At 49.7% G+C, this 23860-nt stretch overlaps 2 protein-coding genes across 6 annotated transcripts in view; one reads left to right on the top strand and one right to left on the bottom strand.

Moving 5' to 3' along the window:
• The first annotated feature begins 1482 nt into the window (after positions 1-1482).
• Positions 1483-5987, top strand: EMP3 (epithelial membrane protein 3). Of its 4 annotated transcripts, none has more exons than XM_049900955.1 (5): positions 1483-1626; positions 2895-2991; positions 3255-3357; positions 4248-4388; positions 5722-5987. In XM_049900955.1, the coding sequence occupies exons 2-5, from the start codon at positions 2914-2916 to the stop codon at positions 5889-5891; spliced, it is 492 nt and encodes a 163-aa protein (XP_049756912.1). In that variant the 5' UTR covers positions 1483-1626; positions 2895-2913; the 3' UTR covers positions 5892-5987. The 4 variants fall into 4 exon arrangements, with proteins under 4 accessions (XP_049756912.1, XP_049756910.1, XP_049756909.1 ...); XM_049900953.1 differs by having other exon boundaries at positions 1484-1626; positions 2866-2991; XM_049900952.1 differs by lacking the exon at positions 1483-1626 and adding an exon at positions 1672-1779 and having other exon boundaries at positions 2866-2991.
• Positions 5988-6057: 70 nt separating this feature from the next.
• Positions 6058-23860, bottom strand: part of TMEM143 (transmembrane protein 143) — a 38052-nt gene continuing 20249 nt past the window's right edge. For both annotated transcript variants that reach the window (XM_049900951.1, XM_049900950.1), the window contains 4 exons: positions 21409-21539; positions 14592-14871; positions 9048-9237; positions 6058-8198 (listed from right to left, as the gene is read on the bottom strand). In XM_049900951.1, coding sequence (XP_049756908.1) covers positions 7984-8198; positions 9048-9237; positions 14592-14871; positions 21409-21539 — 816 coding nt within the window. In that variant the 3' untranslated portion in view covers positions 6058-7983. The remainder of the gene's footprint in view (positions 8199-9047; positions 9238-14591; positions 14872-21408; positions 21540-23860) is intronic.

A 23860-nucleotide genomic window follows, 5' to 3' on the forward strand; every position in this document is an offset into this window, starting at 1 on the left:
TGAGGGAAAAATCCAAACTCCACCCACTGCCTTCAAGGGCCCCCTTTGATTTTCCTTCCCACCACTCCCTCTAGCTCCCGATGCTCCAGCCACACAGGTCTTCTGTCCTCCCAACAACTCCAGCTTGTTCTCTCAAGAGCCTTTGCGCTAGCTGTTTCCTCTTCCCTCCAGCATTCAAATAACTCTTGTTTTCAGGTCTCAGATCAAACGTCACCTCCTCAAAGAGGCCTCCCTGATCACCCTATATAAGCAGCCTCCCATCATAATCTCCATCACACGTATTATATTTCCTGCAACAAACTTATCATGATCAGAAATCTATCCTGTCCATTGGTATGTTTTCACTTTATAATATGTCTCCCGCTCCTAGAAGGTAAACTCCATAGTAACATTATAATCTGCTTTGTTCATTACAAACTCTTGGTTCACAGTAGATGTACAATAAATGAGGAAGGAAGGAATGGGTAGGTGTGATAACATACGGTTATTACCTTACTCAATACTCATTACAGTGTCAGAATGATCGTTACAGTATTATTATCATTAGCAGTGTTGCCTTTATTATAACCACTTCACAGATTAGGAACCAATAATTGGTCCGAGGTCAACCAGCCAGGAAATAATGGAGCTGAGATTCATAACTTCCAACTCTTGTCACCTTCCAGAGTCTCACATATTCCATTTTCCATCCCTGTAGCCCCTGCCAATGGTCCCTGGGTGGCAAAGTGTACTAACCTGGAGGTTGGTGGTTTGAACCCACCCAGCAGCAGCACAGAGGAAGAAAGGCATGGTGATCTACTTCCACAAAGATTAAAAAATCATTACCATTGAGTCAATTCTGGCTCGTAGTGACCCTATGACAGAGTACTGTCCCATAGGGTTTCCAAGGCTGTAAATCCTTACAGAAGCCAACTGCCACATCTTTCTTCCATGGAGCTGCTGGTGGATTCAAACCGACAACTTTTCAGTTAGTAGTTGAATGCTTAACCTCTGTGCCACCAGGGCTCCTTCCTTACACAAGAAAACCCTATGCAGCAGTTCTACTCTGTAACACAGGGGGTCACCATGAGTTGTAATCGACCCAACCGAAATGGGTTTGGTTTTTTTTGACCCCTCTCCCCTATCATGGTACCAGCTCCACCAGCCCCCAGTTCATTCCAGTCCTCCGGAATGCAGCCTCCTTCCCTGAACCCCCTCCATTCTGAGTGTCCAGCCCCAAGCCCCACCAAGCAACAGACATCCAGTCCCAGGCCAAGACATGGAGGCCTGAGAATCAGCCCCTGAAGCCAGCCCCACCCCAAAGCTTCCCTGGGAGAATTTCTCATCTCCACACTGGGAGGCAGCCCCAGAGATACCCATCTGGGGGGCAGCGGGTGGGGGCCAGGAGAAGGAGGAACCTAAGAATCTGGGCCCTCCCCCTGGCTGCAGACCTCAGCTGGGTGCGGCTAGGGTGGGTATAAAAGGGTCAGTATATATTGAGAGGAGCAGAGAAAGAGAAATCAGGACAGTGAGAGAAGAGAAAGAAGGAGGCCTGGGCAGTGAGGAGGGACAGGAGAAAGAGAGACAAGAGGCAAAAGGAGAAAGAGAGCGAGCAAAAGTTCCAAGACTGAAGGGGAGAAAGAGAGGGTGAGCCAGAGGGGAGAGTGAGTAGGGAGGGAGGGAGGCAGGCTGCGAGGGAGGCGGGGGCCTCCAGAGGGTGGAAGGAGGGAGGTGAAGGGCGGGGCACCGAGGCCCTAGCGAGGGAGCAGACTCCGACTCTGACTTTTTCCGCGGCTCTCGGTAAGTTTCCAGTCCGTTATTCTGGCTGAAGTTTCTTTCATGACTTGGGGAGTGCGGCAGTTGGGGATAGACATCCCCAGGCCGGGTCCCATGGAAATCCTTGGAATTTCAGAAGTGATCTCTTAGCACTTGGGGCGTGGATGAGGGAAAGCGAAGGGGAGGGGCCCGGCAGGCTTTCAGAGTCCCAGAAGAGCCCCCCCAAAAAACTTCCTGCAGGTTTTTCCCCCGGGGGTCTCCACTCTCCCCTGAGGACTCTGCATGAGAACACCCCAAGTCCTGGCAACCTCCAGGCTCCCCCGTTTCTGGACACTGAGGTGTTGTGGAAGGCTGGTTTCTTCTTCTTGGGCCTCCTTCTCCCCAAATACTGATTTCAGTCCGTTTTCCCCGTAAAGACCCTGGCTTCCAGCAGGCTCCAGTCTGGCAGCAGGGTGGGGTGGAGACCTAGTGGGCACAGCCCGGGGCTGGGGTTTCCCTGGTGCTGGGAGGGGGGGGATGAGTCACCAGATGAGTCACTGGGTTCCCCTCCACCCCATCCGCCCCCTCCCCAGGAGAGGAGCGGGGTGAGTCAAGGGTGCCAGACCCTGGGGACAGCCCCTAGTTCCTGATGAATCTGGAGGGTGTCAACTTGAATTTTCATATCCTGGCCCTTATGTGGCCAAGGACAGGTCTCTGAAGAGATAAGAGTTACATGCCTAGTCCTACTCGATTTTGGACCCCAGAAGTCGATCCCCTCTCCAGCCCCTAGGGAACGCATGAGTCCAACCCTTCAGCCGTCCTCCTCCCTCAGACACAGAAGTCCAGATCCAGCTGCCTGCTCCCTCAAACCCAGGAGTCCCCAGCCCCAGCCCCCTCTTCCCTCAGACCCAGGAGTCCCCAGTTCCACTCCCCTCCTCACTCAGACCGAGGAGCCCTGGCTCCCCGGCCCCTTCTACCCCAGATTCAGGAGTCCAGACCCCCAGACCCCTCCTCCCTCAGACCTGGAAGTCCAGGCACCTAGGACCCATCCTCCCTTAGACCCAGGATTCCAGGTACCCAGCCCCCTCCACCAGTAGCATTTGGGTGTTTCACCTGCCCCTGTTCCACCAGTGGGGACTCCACCTCCTGACTCCCCCCAGCCAGGGCTTGCCCGCAGCTATGTCTCTCCTCCTGCTGGTGGTCTCGGCCCTTCACATCCTCATCCTCATCCTGCTTTTCGTGGCCACTTTGGACAAGGTAAGCTACTTGGAGCACCAGGTCCTCAGGCTCTCCTGCAGACTGCCCGCCACGCCCCTCCTCTAAATCCATTCTGACCCCGCCCCCTTTTACCTAGCATCTTTCTTTTCCTCTGACCCCACCCCCTTTCCTTCTAAATCCGTACTTTCCCTGGTTCCACCCTTTCCCTATCACTTCATCCTTTTCCTAACCCCTCCCACAGGGCCCCTAACCCTGTCCACTGTCCTTTCCTAACCCTATCCTCTTTTCTTTATCCACCCCAGTCCTGGTGGACTCTCCCTGGGAAGGAGTCCCTGAATCTTTGGTACGATTGTACTTGGAACAGCAGTACCGAAGCGTGGACCTGCAGTAATGTCAGCGAGAATGGTGAGGGGTGAGAGGGATGGATGGGGACAGATCTGCTAGTTTCTGGGGACCAAGGACTGGGAATCCCCAAATTTTGCGTGGAGGGATTCAGGCCTCAAGGCTGCATGGGTGAGGCCGGTGGGTTTTCCGCCCACCTGCACAGTGGTGGGCAATATACTCAGACTTCAAAGGAGATGGACTGAAGCGCCCCCACCCTCGCCTTACGATTCAAAAAGGGTGGGGGCCACAGGCTGTATAGATTTAAGGAGTGGAAAGGAAGCCCCCAAGATTCTGAGAAGAAAGAGTTATGTTTCCAATGTTCTAAGGAGATGGGGCTGGTACTCCCAATGGATGGCTGGATCAGTTCCAAGTTCCAAGGAGGTGGGCTGGTGCTACATTAAGGTTTTTAAAGGGGTAGGACTATGTCCTTCCAAAGGTCTAAAGGGGTGGAGCCAGATGCATCTGAGTTAGGAATGGGGCTGCATCCAAGATCCTAAATGAAAAAAGGTGAAAAAATAAGTGCTTTTCCCCCAAGATCAAGCCAAGAATGTCTGCTCTCACTACTTCTATTGAACATTGTACTGGAGGTAGCCAGTGCTACAAGGCAACTAAAAGAAATAAAAAGTGTCAAGATTGGAAAGGAAGAAGTAAAATTGTCTCTATTCCCAGAGGATGTGTTCGTTTATGCAGAAAATCATAAAGGATTTGCAAAGCAACTGCTAGAACTGAAAAGGGAATTTAGAAAAGTTATAGGATACAAGGTCAATATAAGTGGTATGCCTAAGTACCCAAGGGGTATGGCTCCAAATGGGAGCGGAGCGTAAGGGGAGACAAGAGGCAAATGAAATGCAAATAGACGGAACTGGAACTTTGGACCCTACTGTGACTTCCATCTCTGTCTCCTACTGCAGGCTGGCTGAAGGCGGTTCAGATCCTCATGGTCCTCTCCCTCATCCTCTGCTGCCTCTCCTTCATCCTATTCATGTTCCAGCTCTACACCATGAGGCGAGGAGGGCTCTTCTACGCCACCGGCTTCTGCCAGCTTTGCACCAGTGAGCACTAACCCCAGGAACTGAGGGGAAGGGAGGGGACGTGTCAGGATGCTGGGGTCCTGGAATGCACATCTAGTGAAAGGAAACAACTTCCAACAGCCCAAGGACCAGCAGAGGTGTCCCAAGGGGCCACCTGTCTGCCCGAGGGACTGATGGGAGTTGTAGTTTTCAGTGACTATTTGCTGGTTGAAGTGTGGGTTCCTGAGCCATGGGGAGGCTGGCATGTAAGACTTCAAGGAGCCTGGGCTGGGGAAGGGGGTGTGGGCAAATAATTCGGGCCCCAGAGATGGGGTGGGGGGCTGATTAATACACCGAGAGAGCTCTGAATCACAATAACAACAAAAAAAAAAACGTTGCCATCAAGTCAATTCCAACTCATAGTGACCCCGTTTGTGCAGAGCAGAACTGCACTTCATAGGGTTTTCAAAGTTGGGACCATTTGGAAGCAGATCACCAGGGCTTTCTTCTAAGGCTCCTCTGAGTAGGTTATGAATTACCAACCTCTTGATCTCTTGGTTAATAGCCGAGCCCTTAACCATTTGCACCACCTAGAGATTTCTGAATCAACTGCCCCATGCGGTTTCCAAGGAGCCCCTGGTGGATTCAAACTGCCGATCCTTTGATTAGCTTTTAACCACTATGCCACCAAAGTTTCCAGAATCATCATAGTAGTGGTATTATAATGGCAACCAGCTGCTGTTTCTTGTGAACCTACTGGGTACCAGACACTTCAGGGAGTTTTGCATACATTTTAATTTTCTTGACTTCAGGTGCAAAAGGCTCGGTTACTCAAAAACCAAACACCCCAAACTCACTGCCATTGAGTCAATTCCGACTCATAGCGACCCTATAGGACAGGGCAGGGCTGCCCCAGAGCTTCCAAGGCTGTAAATTTTTACAGACGCAGGCTGCCATATCTTTCTCCCACAGAGGGGCTGGTGGCTTTAAACCACCGACCTTTCAGATAGCAGCCGAGCGCTTAACCACTGCACCATCAAGGCTCCTTCCGTTAATCGTATTCCTCAGTTTATGGAACATTATCCTCCTAAATTGTTTATTTTACTAATTCAATCCTTGCGTGATTGGCATGAGTGAATGAATACAGTCGTCTTGTTTTGTGAATGAATAAACGGGACCCACGGAGATTAAATAAATTGCCCGAGGCTACTCTGTAGTACCCTCGGTACATGGCGGTAGGGGGAGCGTACTACAACTCCCAGCAAGCAGCGGTGCTGCCCACGCGCCCTCCGTTGGCTTCTTTGCCCCAGGGGCTGGTGGGAAATGTAGTCGTCTTGCGGGTCCTGAGTGACGCGTGGTTTCCGTCTCCCCGCAGGCGTGACAGTATTCACTGGAGCCCTGATCTACGCCATCCACGCCAAGGAGATCCTGAAGCACCATACGTCCGAGGGCAGCTTCGGGTACTGCTTCGCCCTGGCCTGGGTGGCCTTCCCCCTCGCCCTGGCCAGCGGCATCATCTACATCCACCTGCGGAAGCGAGAGTGAGCAGTCTGCGTTGCCCTGCCGCTACCGGCCTTTTCGCTGCACACGGAAGCTCCCTCCTCCGAGTGTCTTCCAACAAATAAAAGCGTATAACCGCGGGCCCTGCCCTTCCCTCTTTCCTTCCTGCCTGCCTCCTCTAGGGACCCAGGCTGCTCGCGCCTGACCCCTCCTGAGCCAAGGAGAGTCCACCCCAGCCACTCGCCCTCGGAATGCTGGACACAGGAGTCCTAGTCCCCTGCCGCCTTTCTCCTCCCACAGGCCCAAGCCTCTCCTGTCTTAGGACCCAGGAGCCCGCCCGCACCTGATGCTAGACCTCCAGGCACTTCTGAGAAAGAACTAGCCCGAGTCTAAGCAAACCCTATTAGGACTCAGGAGTCCCGGTTCCCAGTTCTCTCTTCTTCCACAAGGGTCTGTCACTCTTTTTCTCTTTGGGACCTAGGCATGGTGTGTGTGTTCTAGATTACTGATCCTCTTTTTTTTTTTTTTTGTCCTTTCCTGTCTTTCTGACCTTTCTTCTAGGAACAGAGTTTTCCTTTTCCCTCTTGGAACCCAGTTTCCCTCCCTCACTAGGACCCAATCACTCTTCTCCCCTTTCCCCAAAGGCTGCCTCTGACCCCAAAGGCCATTTCTGGCCCATATGACCCGGCCCATACCAGAACACACAGGAACAAGGGGCACAGACTGGATTTTACACCTACCCATAGGAGCCCTGGTGGCGCAACGGTTGAGTGCTTGGCTGATGGCTGAAAGGTTGGAGGTTTGAACCCACCCAGTGGCTCCTCAGAAGAGAAGACCTGTCAATCTATCTGCTCCTGTAAAGATTACTTACATCCTAGGAAACCCTATGGGGCAGTTCTACTCTGCACATGAGGTCGCTATGGCACCTAACAACAACATCCCCTGGCTGTGTACCTTTGTGCAGTGACCAACCTGCACAACGGTACACAGCCTCCCTATCTCAGCTCATTGGACCCAGGGCCTCTTCTCAGGAACCAGGTCCTCCTAAGATTCTCTTATCTGACCCACAACCCGTCTTTATCTCACCAACCAAGAACCCAGCCTCCCTCTAGGACTACAGCTTTCTCTGCCTGCCTGCCCAAGGCTGGTAGTACCCACATGCATTAGCACCCCCTTTATCCCCCGAGATCGAGTCCCTTCCAGGATTCGGATGCCTTCCGTCCCTCCACGTCCTGCAGCCCCTCCCCCATCCACCTCACCCTACTCATCAAGACTTACTAAACATGATTTATTCCTTTGGGAGGAGATAGAGGAGAAATTGATAGACTCATAAATGTTGCACAGGCCGCTGACAGTGGGGGTCCAGAACGAGGTAGTTGCTGTAGAAGGGTCAGAAAGGCACCTGAGGTTGTCGGGAGCCTGAGTAGGAGAGTCTTGGGGTGAAGATGGTGTCTGGTTCCTCCAGGCCCACAGCTTTCTGCCTGGCACAGGGCTCCCAGCCCCTTCAGCCGGGATGAGCTGATCAGCAGCTGACCAGATGGCCCGCCACATACGCAGCGGCAATAGTTACAAAGATCGAGTTTCCTTTAGAAATTCTGATTGGTTGCTTCTGAGCAGCGACAACTGGCTGTCCAAGGTTGATAGTGCCCAGCAGCTGTCATTGGCCGTTTGCCAGGGGACAGAGCTAAACGGCTCTCATTGGCTGCTGGCTGGCACCTGGCTTAGTACACAGGACGGGCAGTTTGCCAAGAGCAGGCTAAACAGACAGTGATATGTAGACTTCGCAGAGCACAGTTTTACTGTGCCTGGTGGTTTAGAAAAGACAGAGCCGACCTGCCGTGATAGGCTGGTACCGCCCCTATCCCCTAGTCAAACCACTCAGTTTAAGGTGGGGGTGGGACTAAACAATAGAACAGAAGCAGAACTAGCTTTGATTGGCTGTTCATCAGAAGCCTAGCAACTGTGGTTTCCCTTGATTGGCTGCTCTGTTTGACCCTCTGGCTAAAGTGATTGCCACGCCTCAGTAATTGGAGTTGAAGCGTGGCGAAGTTCCGTGGCTGTGATTGACAGCTCGTCGAAGCAGCGGGGCTTAGTGCCAAGCCAAGTGCGTAAACCGGTCTAAGCAAGGAGGTTGCTGTTAGGGGTTGTCACTGCGAGGTGTGGCCTGGGGGATCTCAGAAGTAACTGAAGTCTGCTGGTCTAGTTTGGGGAAACCCCGGGGAGGGTAGAGCCCGATGCTGGGGGTCAGAGCTTGCAGGTGGGCCACAGCCCGAGCACCGTTGAAGGTCACCTCGCAGCCCGACTGGGTCAGGAGCCAGCTCTCCACCTCCGACTGGAGCCACTGGGATGTCTCTGGGGCGGGGGGGGGGGGGGAGGAGAAGCAGGTGTTGTGAGTAGGTCGGCCTGGGAGGGGAAGGACAGGAAGGGGGCAGCGGGAGGCGTGCAGGATAGGTAATCCGAGGGGCCCGGGTCTGGAAGAAGACCGGGGATACACTTGAGAGTTGGAGGGGAGTGTGACAAGGCCTAGGAGAGTCCCGGAGGCCAAGAGGCTGGGCTCTGGGGTTCTCCTCTGGGAAGCGGTTAGGGATTCCTATTCAGGGAAGAGCGGAGGCTCCAGTAGGGACGGGGGTCTGAGATCCACATAGGAAGGGGTGCAGGCTCACGTATGGGAAGGAGAAGGGCATGCATGACACGACCGGAGTTCATCGCGTCGGAAGTTGGGTTCAGGGGTTCCATCTGCTGAGCGACGGAGTAACCTCGGAAATCTCGGTCAGATTCCCCACGGGGAGCTGAGCTATGAGAGGGAGCGGGCAGCGTGGGAGCGGTGTCTCACCAAGGTAGTGATACTTGGGACTGAGTAATGGAGCCTCGGCCCTCTAGGGACTGTGCAGCGGTCCATCTAGGCTTGCAAGGCGGGGCGGGGCCCCCTAGGAAGCTGGCCGCAAAGTGGCTTGGAGGAACCTTTGGGGGTAGGGCTGCGATGGGTCGTGCCCCCTAGAGAGCGGAGCCTTGATTTACTGGGAGAGGCCTCTTGGGGTGGGGCCCTTCAGAGGCGGGCCTCGATGGGCGGGGCGGGGCCTCTAGGGATACAGGTCTGCGATAGGACCTGGAAATGGCCTCTTGGGGGCGGGGCTGCGATGATATAGAGCCGTGCCTCCGAGGGTGGGGCCACCCGGGCTGGGTGCGAGGGCCGCTTCCTACCTTGGGGTCGGCGGTTCGCGCCACCCGGCAGCCGTGCCAGGAAGCTGCGCGCCAGCAGCGCCTCCTTGGCGTGCTCGCTCTGCGCGCGCAGGGTCAGGGCAGTGAGCAGCTCCGAGTTGTTGGACGTGCTGCGGTAGTAGAGCATGTGCGCCAGGTCCAGCGCCTGCGCGCTGCGCCGCTGCCCGAACATCTGCAGACGGGACAGCGGCCGCGCGGGCTCAGCTCGGAGACCGGAGAGGGCAGGGCCGGGGGGTGCTCGGCCCCGGCTCCTGCCTGTACGCACACACACCCCTCAGCCACTCAAGCTGGCGCGATCCTTCCTGCGGGATTATGGGGAGGGGCGACAGGAAGGGGCTCCAGGGCTGGGGCCTGGAGATCTATATTGTAATACACAGATTCTCGCCCCAGTGACTCCGTCGCTGGTCGCACCTTGGTGGGAAGACTACAGTTTTTAGAAATCGCTGCCCTGGTTCGCTCATCATGTGAATGGATTTGTTCAAGGGTTTCCAAAGATAACGATCTTTTGTTTTGGGCTTTTTGGTTACCATAGTTTTTAAAATCCCCTGGATGGTGCAAATGATTTGCTCGTGGCTGCCAGGCTACTAACCTAAAGATTGGTGGTCAAAGCCCACCCAGCAGCACCGCGAAAGAAAGGCCATCGCGATTCTGCTCCTGTAAAGATTACAGTTTACAGCCAAGAAAATCCTTTGGGCAGTTCTACTCTTTAACACATGGGGTCGCCATGAGCCGGTGTTGACTAGAAGACAGCCTTTTTTTTTTTTTTTTAATCTTTTAGGGGCACATTAAAAAAAAAAAAAAAAAAAAAACAAGCCAAACCCATTGCCATCCAGTACGTTCCGACTCATAGGGACCCTAGAGGACAGGGTAGAACTGTCCCATAGAATTTCCAAGGAGCACCTGGTGGATTCGAACTGCTGACATTTTGGTTAGCAGCCATAGCTCTTAACCACTATGCCATCAGGTTTCCAGAGGTACATTAAACAAAGTATATTTCCAGATGTTATACCTAGGATTTGCTTCAAAATAATTGAATCGTTGGGGCAAGGGGTATCTTTGGAGCTTTGGATGAAACCTGTGATCATTGCTAATTGTTGAAGCTGGATACTGGGTACAAGGGAGTTCATCATATTGTTTGTTCTCTCTGCTTCTGTATTTGTTTGAACTTTCCCATAATTAAAAAAGTTTTAAAATATTAAATTGTAAAGAGAAAGGGCAACTGAAAACAGACATAAAACTTCTTTGACAGAAGAAATACTAGGGGGGCAGATCTGGAGCTCAGCTGCCTGTTGACTGCCTCCTTCCTCCCATGTCCTCATGGTTTCCTGGACTCCCTTCCCCATTGTTGGTGTCTCCAAGGAGGGAAAGTGAGAGCATATGGTTGCCCTCTGGGGATCACACTGTAAACCTCTGCCTGGATTCCTCCATTCATCCATAAAATGGGCTCACTACATAGCCGGCAAGCTTGGGTGCCAGTTCCCACTCTGCCCCCTTCCAGCTGTGGGCCCATGGCGAAGACGTAACTCCTTACATAACACTGCCTGTAACATAGGGTTGATGGGGTGGGGGATTAGGAAGTTTTTGTTGTTGGGTGCTGCCCAGTCAATTCCAACTCATATGACCCCATGGGACAGAGCAACTGCCCCATAGGTTTTCCTAGGCTGTAATTCTTACAAAGCAGATCGACTGGTCTTTCTGCCACAGCACTGCTGGGTGGTTCCCAACTGTCAGCCTTTCGGTTAGCAACCCAGCACTTACCTGTCATGCCACAAGGGCTCCTTTCAGAAAGTTAATATACAGTTAATAAAGCACTTTGGACCAAGTCCATAACAGACACTAGCTTTTACTGAATATTCGTTCATACCCTGTGGTGGGTACCTCCTTTTAAAGTATCCATTGTCTGCCCACTGACAATCTCATCTGAGGCCTAAGGCCAAATCTCTGTGAAGTCAACCCAAAAGGCCAAACCAGTTGCTTTGAGTGGATTGCAATTCATAGCAACCATATAGGACAGAGTAGAACTGCCCCACAGGGATTCCAAGGCTGAATTCTTTACATAACGGATCGTTGGTATCACAGTGGTTAAGCACTTGGCTGCTAACCGAAAGGTCAGCTGTTTGAACCCACCAGCTGCTCCATGGGAGAAAGTTGTGGCAGTCTGCTTCCGTAAAGATTACAGCCTTGGAAACCCTACAGAGCAGTTCTACTCTGTCCTATAGGGTCACTATGAGTTGCAATCGACTTGATGGCAATGAGTAATCTTTACGGGAGCGGACTGCCACAACTTTCTGCAGCCAAGAGGCTGGTTCAAACCATCCCCTTTCGGTTAGCAGCCGAGCTCTTAACCACTGTGCCACCAGGGCTCCTGTGAAGTCAACGAACCCCTGAAAATCGCAGAAAGCATACAGCTGACACAGGTGGTGGGGACATTACCTCTGTACAAGCCCAGCACAGTTTGCTTATAACCCTGAGCTGGAACCAATCGCCATTTCTTCAGTTGAGGGCAAGATGCAGAAATCGCGCCTGCGTGTGTTAGGGAGTTACTGGTGTGAAAACACACTGGGTTTTGTGTTTGCTTCTGCCAAGCCTGTGGAGTCGAATTTGCATTCCTTTGATGGGTGGGTCCTGCCATTCCGTGGCACACAGATGAAGCCAGATCTCCCCCAAAAGAGGGACCACCACCTGCCAACTGGACGGTCCCTGAAACACTCATCATGGCCACACTGAGAAAAGCGGTTCCCCCCACCCCCTCACCCTCACACAGCTCTTCCTGAGGCAGGAGCTTCCCATCTAGGGCAGCCCCACTGTCTACCCAATCACTAGCCAGGCGACTGGGCAGCCTCTGTCCCCACTTTTGGGGTTGTGTGAAGTACAGTCTGCAGGAGTCCGGCAGGAGGCCAAGAGGCCAGGGAAGAAGCTGGGAGGCCAGGGAAGAAGCTAGGAGGCCTGGGAGGAAGCCAGGACTAGGAGCTGAACCAGGGCATGGCCACGGAGATGCAGGGGCGTGGCCACAGAGATGCAGGGGCGTGGCCACAGAGACAAGGAAGGGCTGGAAGGACACGCTGTGGCACGACAGGTTGGGAGGCTCCCAGGTCCAGGTAGTGAGAAAGGGGGCAACCGGGCCATGCACAGAGAGGGAACCTGGGGCAGACGCTGTGCTCAGCCTGGCCACAGTGGGTAGGAGTCTCGATGGCAGGGAGGGCTGTTCCAGGGTGGCTGCACCAGGCTGTACGTGGGTAGCTGATTTAGAAGAGGGTGTAGAGATGGTTGTGGGAAGCCCAGAAGTGGATGAGACCTTCAAGAGGAAGAAGAGGGACCTGCACCTCGCAGAGAAATCAGCCTCCCAGCCTCTGTTCAGAGTGTCTGGGGGCAGTGAGTGAAGCCATACTGAGACTGCCTCAGACTTTGGGAGAAGGAGGCTGTGGGGGAGGTGAGTGTGGGAAGGACTTGGGCACCCATATCCAGACAGCTGGTGAGGACAGCGATGTGGGGACTGAGAGAGGTACCTGTGGGGCACGCAGATCTGGGAGCCACAGGGAGCAAATGAGCTAGTGGGAGGCGGGGAGGGGTGGCTGGGACACAGCCTGGACAGGGTGCATGTTGCAGGGATGAGGTTCAGCCCCTGGGGGTGGAAAAATATTTAACAATGGCACCAAACTAACTAGTGAGATGGGCTTTAGCCTGGGCCTCTCAGAGCCTGAGAGGTCCCATAGTCTCTAGAGCCACTAAGGGGTGAAACAGTCCATCCTGGGCTGGGACTCCGTCTCCTGTCTCCTCCCCAGCAGCCTCCCTGCCTTTCCTCTCAGCCCCTTCTGTGTGTCCTCCAGGACATCACAGTCTCTGCGCTTCCAACACGTCATGGCTCCCTGTTGCCCGAGGATAGAGTCCATGCCCTCACCTCAGCACTCAAGGCTTTTGCCACCCTCTGGGGCCTCACCTCTCTACCCAGCACCCCAGATTCTGGCCCCTATATACGCCAAGCTGTGCTCACCTGCTACCTTATCTGCTAGGTTCAATCTGCCTCTCTCAAATCTTCACTCAAATCCTGCCTCTTCGGGGAACCACCTCAGACGTGGGGCAAGCAGAAATTACTCTCCTAGCCCTGCTAAGAAGGGGCTCTGGTGACACAGTGGTTAAGTGCTCAGCTGCTAACCAAAAGGTCGGCAGTTTGAGCCCACCTGCCACTCCACGAGAGAAAGATCTGGCAGTCTGTTTCCGTAAAGATTACAGCCTTGGAAACCCTATGGGACAGTTCTACTCTGTGACATGGGGTCACCAAGAGTCCAAATCGACTTAATGGCACACAACAAGAGCCCTGCTAATGCACCTGGGTTCCACGAGACACTCTCCTTGGCTGGGGAATCCTAGCAGCTTCTCAGCCAACACAGCCTGGCTGTTATCTGCAGGATTTATCACCAGGCTGCCTAGGAGGTTGCCGGGATGGCTAGAAACAGCTTGAAAACCAATGAACCAGCAAGTAAATGATCGGGTACAACGGACGCCTCGCATACTCCCGGAGCCAGTGCCAACCCTTGGGAAAGGCAGGAAATGGCAGCCCCTCAGCCTCAAGACAGGGCACCTTCTTTGGCAGGCAGAGCACAAGTTGAGCATCAGCCCCTACCTGCCCCCTATGCCAGGAAGCCTTGTATGGTAAACAACCTGTACAACTGTACGAGGCGTCCCTGCACCCACATGTAGCAGAATCAGGAAGAGGTTTGTCAGAGATACAGTTTCCTGAGCCTCAGCCTCAGAGTTTCCAAGTCAGTCCATTTGGGCTGGGGCTCAGAAAGGTGCATTTATAGATTAACTCCTCTGGTGATAATAATACCTTACCAGGATTGGGAAGCCCAGCCCCAGGGAACAAACACACAATTAATAATAATAATAGTGATACCTCCCTGTGTGCCAGGCTCTGTTCTCAGGACTATATACATATTAACTCATTTAATCCCCACAACAACCCTATGAGTTAGGTGGTATAATCATTCCCACTTTCTAGATGTGAGAGCTGAGGCACAGAGAGGTTAAGCGATTCATTCAAGGTCACACAGCTAGAAGAGAGTAGAATCAGATTCAAACCCAGGCAGTCTGACTCCAAAACCCACATCCTTCTCCGTGTCCCTAAGCTTCCTCTCAAAGCAGGCACTCAGTGATGGCTGTTAACTCTCACGGACAGCCATGGGCCAGGCATTGTGTCCCCTACTTTTCATCATATCCTCACAACAACCCTATGAGATGAGTCTCACTGTTGTCCCCATTTTCCAGATGAGGAAACTGAGCCACAAAGGGATTAAGAAATCTGCTGAAGGTTGTGTTGAGTAAATGAGGTTGGGAAGGAAGTGGCGGGCAGAAGGATGGAAGGAGAGAGGAAGGAAAGCTACAAGGGAGGGAGGGAGGAAAGAGGAAGGACACGAAGCACACCATGATGCAGGACTAATGCATGAAACAAAAATATTGGGGGGCCTGAGCATCTGGCTGAATGCTGAGAAAGGGGGTCACAGGGCCATGATGAAATGGCCTACTTACCTTGGAGGCCCGCAGGCCCATGAAGACAGCAAAGAAGAGCAGCAACAATGAGGTGCCCACCTTGAGGTCGGACAGGACCACCATGCCCACATTGACAAACAACGCCACACCAGAAACAATCAGCGTGAGGTTGAGCAGGGCACGCTGTAGGGTCGACGTGCGCACTTTTAGCTCAGGCAGCAGTTGCTCCAGTCCCTCTAGCGGCGTGTCCTTGAAGCTCTTCAGCACCAGGTGCCCTCCCTTCGTCCGGGCTGCCAGCACCACCCGTTTAAAGTATCTCCTGATGGGCGGAGACACAGAGCAGGGTCAGAACCACCCTGGGCTGCCCCCTCTAATCCCAGGACATTCTCTCTGAATCTGCAGTTACACAACCATTTTAAACGGCTACTTAATAATTGTTGTTGGTTGCTGTTGAGTCAGTTCCAACTCATGGTGACCCCATGTTTACCAGAGAGTAGAACTGTGACCCATAGGGTTTTCAATGGCTGGTTTTCCAGAAGTAGATCAACAGGCCTTTGTGCCAGGTACCTCTGGGTGGACTCAAACAGCTAGCCTTTAAGTTAGCAGTCAAGTTTGGGACAGGCCTTTGTTCCAGGCACCTCTGGGTAGACTCGAACAGTCAGCCTTTAAGTTTCCAGTCAAGTTTGGTAACTATTTGCATCACCCAGGGACTGTTGTTATTGTCAGGTGCCTTCAAGTCCATTCTGATTCATAGCAAGCCCGTGTGTTACAGAATAGAACTGCCTTGTACCATGGACTGCCAGAAGAATGAACAAATCTGTCTTGCAGGAAGTACAGCCAGAGTGTTCCTGAAAAGCAAGGACGGTGAGACTTTGTCTCATGTACTTTGGACGTGTTATCAGGAGGCACCAGTCCCTGGAGAGGAATATCATGCTTGCTAGTGGGTCAACAAAAAAGAAGAAGACCCTCAACAAGATGGATTGACACAGTGGCTCCAACAATGGGCTCAAATGATTTGTCAGGATGGGACAGGACCAGGCAGTGTTTTGTCCTGTTGTACATAGAGTCACTATGAGTCAGAACTGACTCGATGGCACCTAACAACAACAATCTTTACGGAAGCAGATTGCCAGGTCTTTTCTCCCATGGAGTGGCTGGGTGGGTTTGAACCACCAACCTTCTGGTTAACAGCAAAGCACTTAACCATTGTGCCACCAAGTCCCCTTTGTTCAAAAATGGTGGGACAAAAAACAGAACTAAGCTAAGTGTCCAACCATGAAACAAGCTAAGTGTCCAACCATAGGGGATTGATTAAATAATGCAATCCCTGATTGTTGGACACATAGATTGGTTATGAAGAAAAACGGGGCATTAGGATTGGAGGAAGACACATTAACAAATGTATTATGCAGGTGACACAACCTTGCTTGGTAAAAGTGAAGAGGACGTGAAGCACTTACTGTTGAAGATCAAAGACTACAGCCTTCAGTATGGATTAAACCTCAACATAAAGAAAACAAAAATCCTCACAACTGGACCAACCAATAAGCAACATCGTGATAAATGAAGAAAAGACTGAATTTGTCAAGTGTTTCATTTTACTTGAATCCACAATCAACACCCATGGAAACAGTAGTCAGGAAATCAAATGATGCATTGCATTGGGCAAATCTGCTGCAAAAGATCTCTTTAGTGTTAAATAGCAAAGATGTCACTTTAAGGACCAAGGTGCACCTGACCCAAGCCATGTTGTTTTCAATTCCTTCATATCCATGCAAAAGCTGGACAATGAATAAGGACGACTGAAGAAGAATCGATGCCTTTGTATGATGGGCCTGGTGAAGAATATTGAATATACCATGCCACCAAAAGAATGAAAAAACATGTCTTGAAAGGAGTAGAGCCAGAATGCTCCTTAGAAGCAAGGATGATGAGACTTTGTCTCACATATTTTGGACATGTTATCAGGAGGTACCAGCCTCTGGAGAAGGAAACTGTGATGGTTAAGATTGTGTGTCAACTTGGCTGGGCAATGATTCTGTGTTTTGGCATTCATATAATGTGATCACTTCCCTGTTGAGATTTGATATGTGATCCCCCCATGATGGGATTTGCTGTGAGTAGGAAATTTCCTTGGGTGCATAGCCTGCAACGAATATAAGTGGACATTCTGGCAAGGCTGTGGGGTTTTAAGCTTGTGCTGGATCCTGCAGCTGACCTCCGGTTCTTAGGACTTGAGCTAGCAGCTTACCTGTGATCTTGCCTGCCGATCTTGGGATTCATCAATCTTTGTAGCCCGTGACCAAGAGCCCTGCTCTCTGACTTCCAGATCTTGGGTTCACCAGCCCCTGTGTCTATGTTATGAATCAAGAGAAGCCTCTATCCTGACTCACGGACTTAGGATGTTCCCGCCTCTATGACTTTAAAAGCCACTTTCTTGATATAAATCTCTCTATATATACATATCCCCCACATGTCCGTCAGTTTGTTGTACTGTAGGGACTTGTGTGTTGCTATGATGCTGGAAGCTATGCCACCAGTATTCAGATACCAGCAGGGTCACCCATGGAGGACAGGTTTCAGCTGAGCTTCCAGGCTAAGACAGACTAGGAAGAAGGACCCAGCAGTCTACTTCTGAAAAAATTAGCCAGTGAAAACCTTATGAATAGCAGCAGAACACTGTCTGATATAGTGCTGGAAGATGAGCCCCCGGGTTGGAAGGCACTCAAAAGACGACTGGGGAAGAGCTGCCTCCTCAAAGTAGAGTCGACCTTAATGATGTGGATAGAGTAAACCTTTCGGGACCCTCGTTTGCTGATGTGGTATGACTCAAAATGAGAAGAAACAGCTGCAAACATCCATTAATAACCAGAAAGTGAAGTGTATGAAGTATGGATCTAGGAAAATAGGAAATCATCAAAAATGAAATGGAACACACAAACATCGATATCCTAGGCATTAGTGAGCTGAAATGGACTGGTATTGGCCATTTTGAATCAAGCAATCATATAGTCTACTGTGCTGGGAATGCCAACTTGAAGAGGAGTGGCGTTGCCTTCATCGTCAAAAAGAACATTTCAAGATCTATCCTGAAGTACAATGCTGTCAGTGATAGGATAATATCCATACGCCTACAAGGAAGACCACTTAATATGGCTATTATTCAAATTTACGCACCAACCACCAGGGCCAAAGATGAAGAAACAGAAGATTTTTATCAGCTGTTGCAGTCTGAAATTGATCAAACATGCAATCAGGATACATTGATAATTACTGGTGATTGGAATGCGAAAGCTGGAAACGAAGAAGGATCGGTAGTTGGAAAATACGGACTTGGTGACAGAAACAATGCTGGAGATCAAATGATAGAATTTTGCAAGACTAACAACTTCTTCATTGCAAATACCTTTTTTCACCAACAAAAATGGTGACTATACACACGGACCTTGCCAGGTGGAACACACAGGAATCAAATTGACTACATCTGTGGAAAGAGATGATGGAAAAGCTCAATATCATCAGTCAGAACAAGGCCAGGGGCCGACTGTGGAACAGACCATCAATTGCTCATATGCAAGTTCAAGATGAAACTGAAGAAAATCAGATCAAGTCCACAAGAGCCAAAATATGACCTTGAGTATATCCCACCTGAATTTAGAGACCATCTCAAGAATAGATTTGACGCATTGAACACTAGTGACCAAAGACCAGACAAGTTGTGGAATGACATCAAGGACATCATACATGAAGAAAGCAAGAGGTCATTGAAAAGACAGGAAAGAAAGAAAAGACCAAGATGGATGTCAAAGGAGACTCTGAAACTTGCTCTCGAAAGTCAAGCAGCTAAAGCAAAAGGAAGAAATGATGAAGTAAAAGAATTGAATAGAAGATTTCAAAGGGCGGCTCAAAAAGAAAGTATTATAATGACAGGTGCAAAGAGCTGGAGATGGAAAACCAAAAGGGAAGAACACGTTCGGCATTTCTCAAGTTGAAAGAACTGAAGAAAAAATTCAAGCTTCGAGTTGAAGGATACTGTGAGGAAAATATTAAATGACGCAGGAAGCATCAAAAGAAGATGGAAGGAATACACAGAGTCATTTTACCAAAAAGAATTAGTCGATGTTCAACCATTTCAAGAGGTGGCATATGATTAGGAACCGATGGTACTGAAGGAAGAAGTTCAAGCTGCTCTGAAGGCATTGGAGAAAAACAAGGCTCCAGGAATTGATGGAATATCAATTGAGATGTTTCAACAAACAGATGCAGCACTGGAGGTGTTTACTCGTCTATGCCAAGAAATATGGAAGACAGCTATCTGGCCAACTGACTGGAAGAGATCCATATTTATGCCTATTCCCAAGAAAGGTGATCCAACCAAATGTGGAAATTATAGAATGATATCATTAATATCACATGCAAGCAAAGTTTTGCTGAGGATCATTCAAAAACGGCTGCAGTAGTGTATCGCCAGGGAACCGCCAGAAATTCAGGCTGGTTTCAGAGGAGGACGTGGAACCAGGGATATCATTGCTGATGTCAGATGGATCCTGGCTGAAAGCAGAGAATACCAGAAGGATGTTTAAACCTGTGTTTTATTGATTATGCAAAGGCATATGACTGTGTGGATCATAACAAACTATGGATAACACTGCCAAGAATGAGAACTCCAGAACACTTAATTGTGCTTATGAGGAACCTTTACATAGATCAAGCGGCAGTTGTTCAGACAGAACAAGGGGATACTGATTGGTTTAAAGTCAGGAAAGGTGTGCATCAGGGTTGCATCCTTTCACCATACCTATTCAATCTGTATGCTGAGCAAATAATACGAGAATCTGGACTATGTGAGGAAGAACGGGGCATCAGGATTGGTGTAAGACTCATTAACAACCTGAAACATGCAGATAGCACAATCTCACTTGCTGAAAGAGAAGAGGACTTGAAGCACTTACTGAGGAACATCGAAGACTACAGCCTTCAGTATGGATTATACCTCAACATAAAACAAAAATCCTCACAACTGGACCAATAAACAGTATCATGATAAATGGAGAAAAGATTGACATTGTCAAGGATTTCATTTCACTTGGATCCACAATGAACACTATGGAAGTAGCAGTCAAGAAATCAAACGATGTATTGCATTGAGCAAATCTGACATCTTTCAAGTGTTAAAAAGCAAAGCTGTCACTTTGAGGACTAAGGTGTGCCTGACCAAAGGCATGATATTTTCAGTCGCCTCATATACACACAAAAGCTGGACAGTGACTAAGGATGACTGAGGAAGAATTGATGCCTCTGAGTTACGGTGTTGGGAAAGAATTCTGAATATACCGTGGACTGCCAGAAGAATGAACAAGCCTGTCTCGGAAGAAATACAGCCAGAACGCTCCTTGGAAGCAAGGATGGCAAGACTTCATCTCATGTACTTTGGACATGTTATCAGGACGGACCAGTCCCTGGAGAAGGATATCATCCATGGTAAAGTAGAGGGTCAGAGAAAAAGAGGAAGACCCTTGACAAGATGGATTGACACAGTGGCTGGAACAATGGGCTCAAACATTGCAATGATTTCGAGGATGGCACAGGACTGGGCAGTGTTTTGTTCTGTTGTATGTAGGTCCCTATGAGTCATAACCGACTCGATGGCACCTAACAACAACAAGGAGCTGGTGGCTCAGTAGTTAAGCACTCGACAGCTAACCAAAAGTTCTGTGGTTTGAACCCACCAGCTGCTCCATGGGAGAAAGATGTTGAAGTTTGCTTAAGTAAAAATTACAGCCTTGGAAATCCTATGGGACAGTTCTACTGTGTCCTATAGGGTTGCTATGAGTCAGAATCGACTTGACAGTAATGAGTTTTGGGTGACACAAATGGTTAAGTGGTTGACTACTAGCCAAAAGGTTGGCGGTTCAAACTGACTCAGAGGCACCTTGGAAGACAGGCCTGGTGATCTGCTTCCAAAAGGTCACAGCCTTGAAAACCCTATGGAGCACAGTTCTACTCTGTATACATGGGGTAGCCATGAATTGGAGTCAACTCAATGGCAACTAAGAACAACAACGTTTTGATAAACTCATTTCCAGAAGGGTTGGGTAATTTATAGGCTCACTGGCTGACCATAAAAGGATCTGGCTTACATTAGTTCTTAGCTTAGTTCTGATATTTTTTCCCACCATTATTAAGTAAAGAAGCCCTGGTGGTACAATGGTTAAGCACTCCATTGCTAATGGAAGTGTTGGGGGTTCAAACCGGGGCTTCAAACCAGTTTGCTTCCAGTTAGAATCCCTGCTGAGAATTTGCATTTCTACCCCAGATATATTGAATCAACTATAGTTTAAGAAGATCTCCAGGTGATTCTTATATATGATAAATTTTGAGAACCACTGCTCTACTAGTGGTTGTCAGAACTGGTCCCTAACCAGCAGCATTAGCATCACCTGGGAACTTGTTAGAAATGCTAATTCTAAACAGTTTGAAGTTCTACTCCAAACCCACCCAGCAGAACCACAGGAGAAAAGACCCGATAACCATAGCCTGTACTTGAGTGTCCTCAGTTAAAAATCAGCTGTTCATCAGAGGCCTGGCTGCACCCTTTCTGCAGAATGTGGCCTTCCCTCTCTGAGCCTCAGTTTTCCTCATCCGGAAAATGGGAGAACAGAGCTTACCCTTTGTCTTCTCTGAGAAATGGTAGTTCTCACTTTCCCTTGGAAAGAAAAGGCAGCATTTTGATGATTCACCCCTCCCCCCTTTCTCGACTTCCCACCAGGACCCCAGACACCCACACCTAAACATTGACCAGTCTGTCCCCTCTTGACTCCCTCTCGATGCAGCTGAGGAACAAGAGCCACCTCACCTCTCTGTGGGGGGTGACTTGGTGAAGAAGCCACGTTTGGAGCCCACACTGGACTTCTGGGGCATCTGCCCGACTCGCTGGCCCAGAGCCCAGAAATGCATGTAGATGTACTGATCCAAATTTATTGTCACCTGCCAAGGGGGATGAAGGAGGCAGAGCGGATGAACATGGGCTGGGATGTGAGGACAGGATGCTGGAATTAGCTGACCCTCCCTCCAATGACTTCCTCCTTTCCCCAGGCTTATCAGCATCCAGAGTTTAGGCAGGGCAGCCATATATGGTTGTTCATGTTGTGTACTGCACAAGAACACACCATCTAAGACAATGCCACTCACAGCACCAAGTCATCTTAATTACCATATTTCTAAGATACCACTGAATTTTTTTTGTAACCTCTTTTTTAAATTTTATTGAGGTAAGATATATATAACAAAACATCTGCCATTTCAGTCATTTTTACATGGCCAATTCAGTGACATCAATTCATCACGTTGTGTAACCATCACCACTATCCATTTCCAAAAATTTTATTACCCCAAACAGAAACTCTGTACCCATCAAGCAATAGCTCCTCATTTCCCTTTCTGCCACCCCTCCCCCTACCCACCCCAGCCCCTGGTAAACTAATCCACTTCTTGTCTCTAAGAATTTGCCTATTCTAGAAATTTCATACGAGTGGGGTTGTACAGTATTTGTCCTTTTGTGTCTGACTTATTACTTTACTCAACATAAAGATGCCACTGATTTTAAGATACCCTATCATTTTATGAAAGGAGTCCTGATGGCACAGCAGTTAAGCAGTTAGCTGCTAACCAAAAGGTCTGCATTGGAACCCATCATCCACTCTGAGGCAGAAAGCTGTGGCAGTCTGCTTCCATTAAAACTACAGCTTTAGAAACCCTATGGGGCAGCTCTACTCTGTCCTATAGGGTCTCTATGAGTCAGAATCGACTCCAAGGCAATGGGTATTGTGTCCCCCAAAAACATGCATTATAAAATCTTAGTCTTTCTGCCTGTGGTGGAGCCCTGGTGGTGCAGTGGTTAAGTGTTTGGCTACTAACCAAAAGGTTGGCAGTTTGAATCCACCAGCCCCTCTTTGGAAACCCTATGGAGCAGTTCTACTCTGTCCTGTAGGATCACTAGGAGTCAGAACTGACTCAATAGTGATGGGTTTGGTTTTATGCCTGTGGTTATAATTCCATCTGGGAGTGAGTTGTCTTTGTTATGTTAATAAGGCAGAGTTAGGGCAGGGTGTCTTGAGTCAGGAGCCCTGGTGACACAGTGGTTAAGAGCTTGGCTGCTAACCAAAAAGTTGGCAGTCTGAATCCACCAGATGATCCTTGGAAACCCTATGTGGCAGTTCTACCCTGTCCTACAAGGTTGCTATGAGTCAGAATTGACACTATGGCAACAGGTTTAGTTGTTTTGGTTTGGTCTTGAGTCAATCTCTTTTGAGATATAAAAACGATTAAACAAGCAAGCTAGCACGTAGAGATGGGGGAAGACTGATGCCAAGCCACATGGACATCTCCAAGGAACCAGGAAACAAGCCGAAGAGACAAGGACCTTCCTCTAGAGCCAGCACCCTGAATTTGGACTTCTAGCCTCCTAAACTGAGAACATAAGTTTCTGTTTGTTAAAGCCACCCATTTGTGGCATTTCTGTTATAGCAGCACTAGATAACTAGGACAGATATTATTTTGTGAACCCTCCAAAAAACAAAATATGTCGCCAATTAAACTATGTCACACCATTGCTTGTAAGTCAGGTCCACATTTCAGAGATGAGCAAATACGACTTTAGAGAAAGTGCATCTCCAGATCAGTAAAATGTGGAACTTTGGTCGTGGTAGCTCCATAGACACACCCAAACTCCCTGAGGAACCAAACCGCTGGGCTGAGGGCTCTGGGGACCATGGTCTTGGGGAACATCTAGCTCAATTGGCGTAACAGAGCCTATAAAGAAAATGTTCTACATTCTACTTTGGTGAGTAGCGTCTGGGGTCTTGAAAGCCTGTGAGCAGCCAGCTAGGGTACTCCACTGGTCTCGCCCCTTCTGGAGCAAGGAAGAATGAAGAAAACTAAAGATACAAGGGAAAGATTAGTCCAAAGGACTAATGGACCACATCTACCATGGCCTCCACCTGACTCAGTCCAGTACAACGAGATGGTGCCCAGCTATCACCACTGACTGCTCTAATGGGGATCACAACAGAGGGCCCTGGACAGAGCAGAGAAAAATGTAGAACAAAGTTCTAACTCAAAAAGTAAGACCAGACTTGCTGGCCTGACAGAGACTGGAGAAACCCTGAGAGTATGGCCCCCAGATACACTTTCAGCTCAGTAGTGAAGTCACTCCTGATGTTCACTCTTCAGCCAAAGATTGAACAGACCCATGGAACAATACAAGACTAAAGGGATGCACCAGCCCTGGCACAGAGACTGGAAGGCAG

This window comes from Elephas maximus, chromosome 11, assembly GCF_024166365.1.
Source record: "Elephas maximus indicus isolate mEleMax1 chromosome 11, mEleMax1 primary haplotype, whole genome shotgun sequence".
NCBI lineage: Eukaryota > Metazoa > Chordata > Mammalia > Proboscidea > Elephantidae > Elephas > Elephas maximus.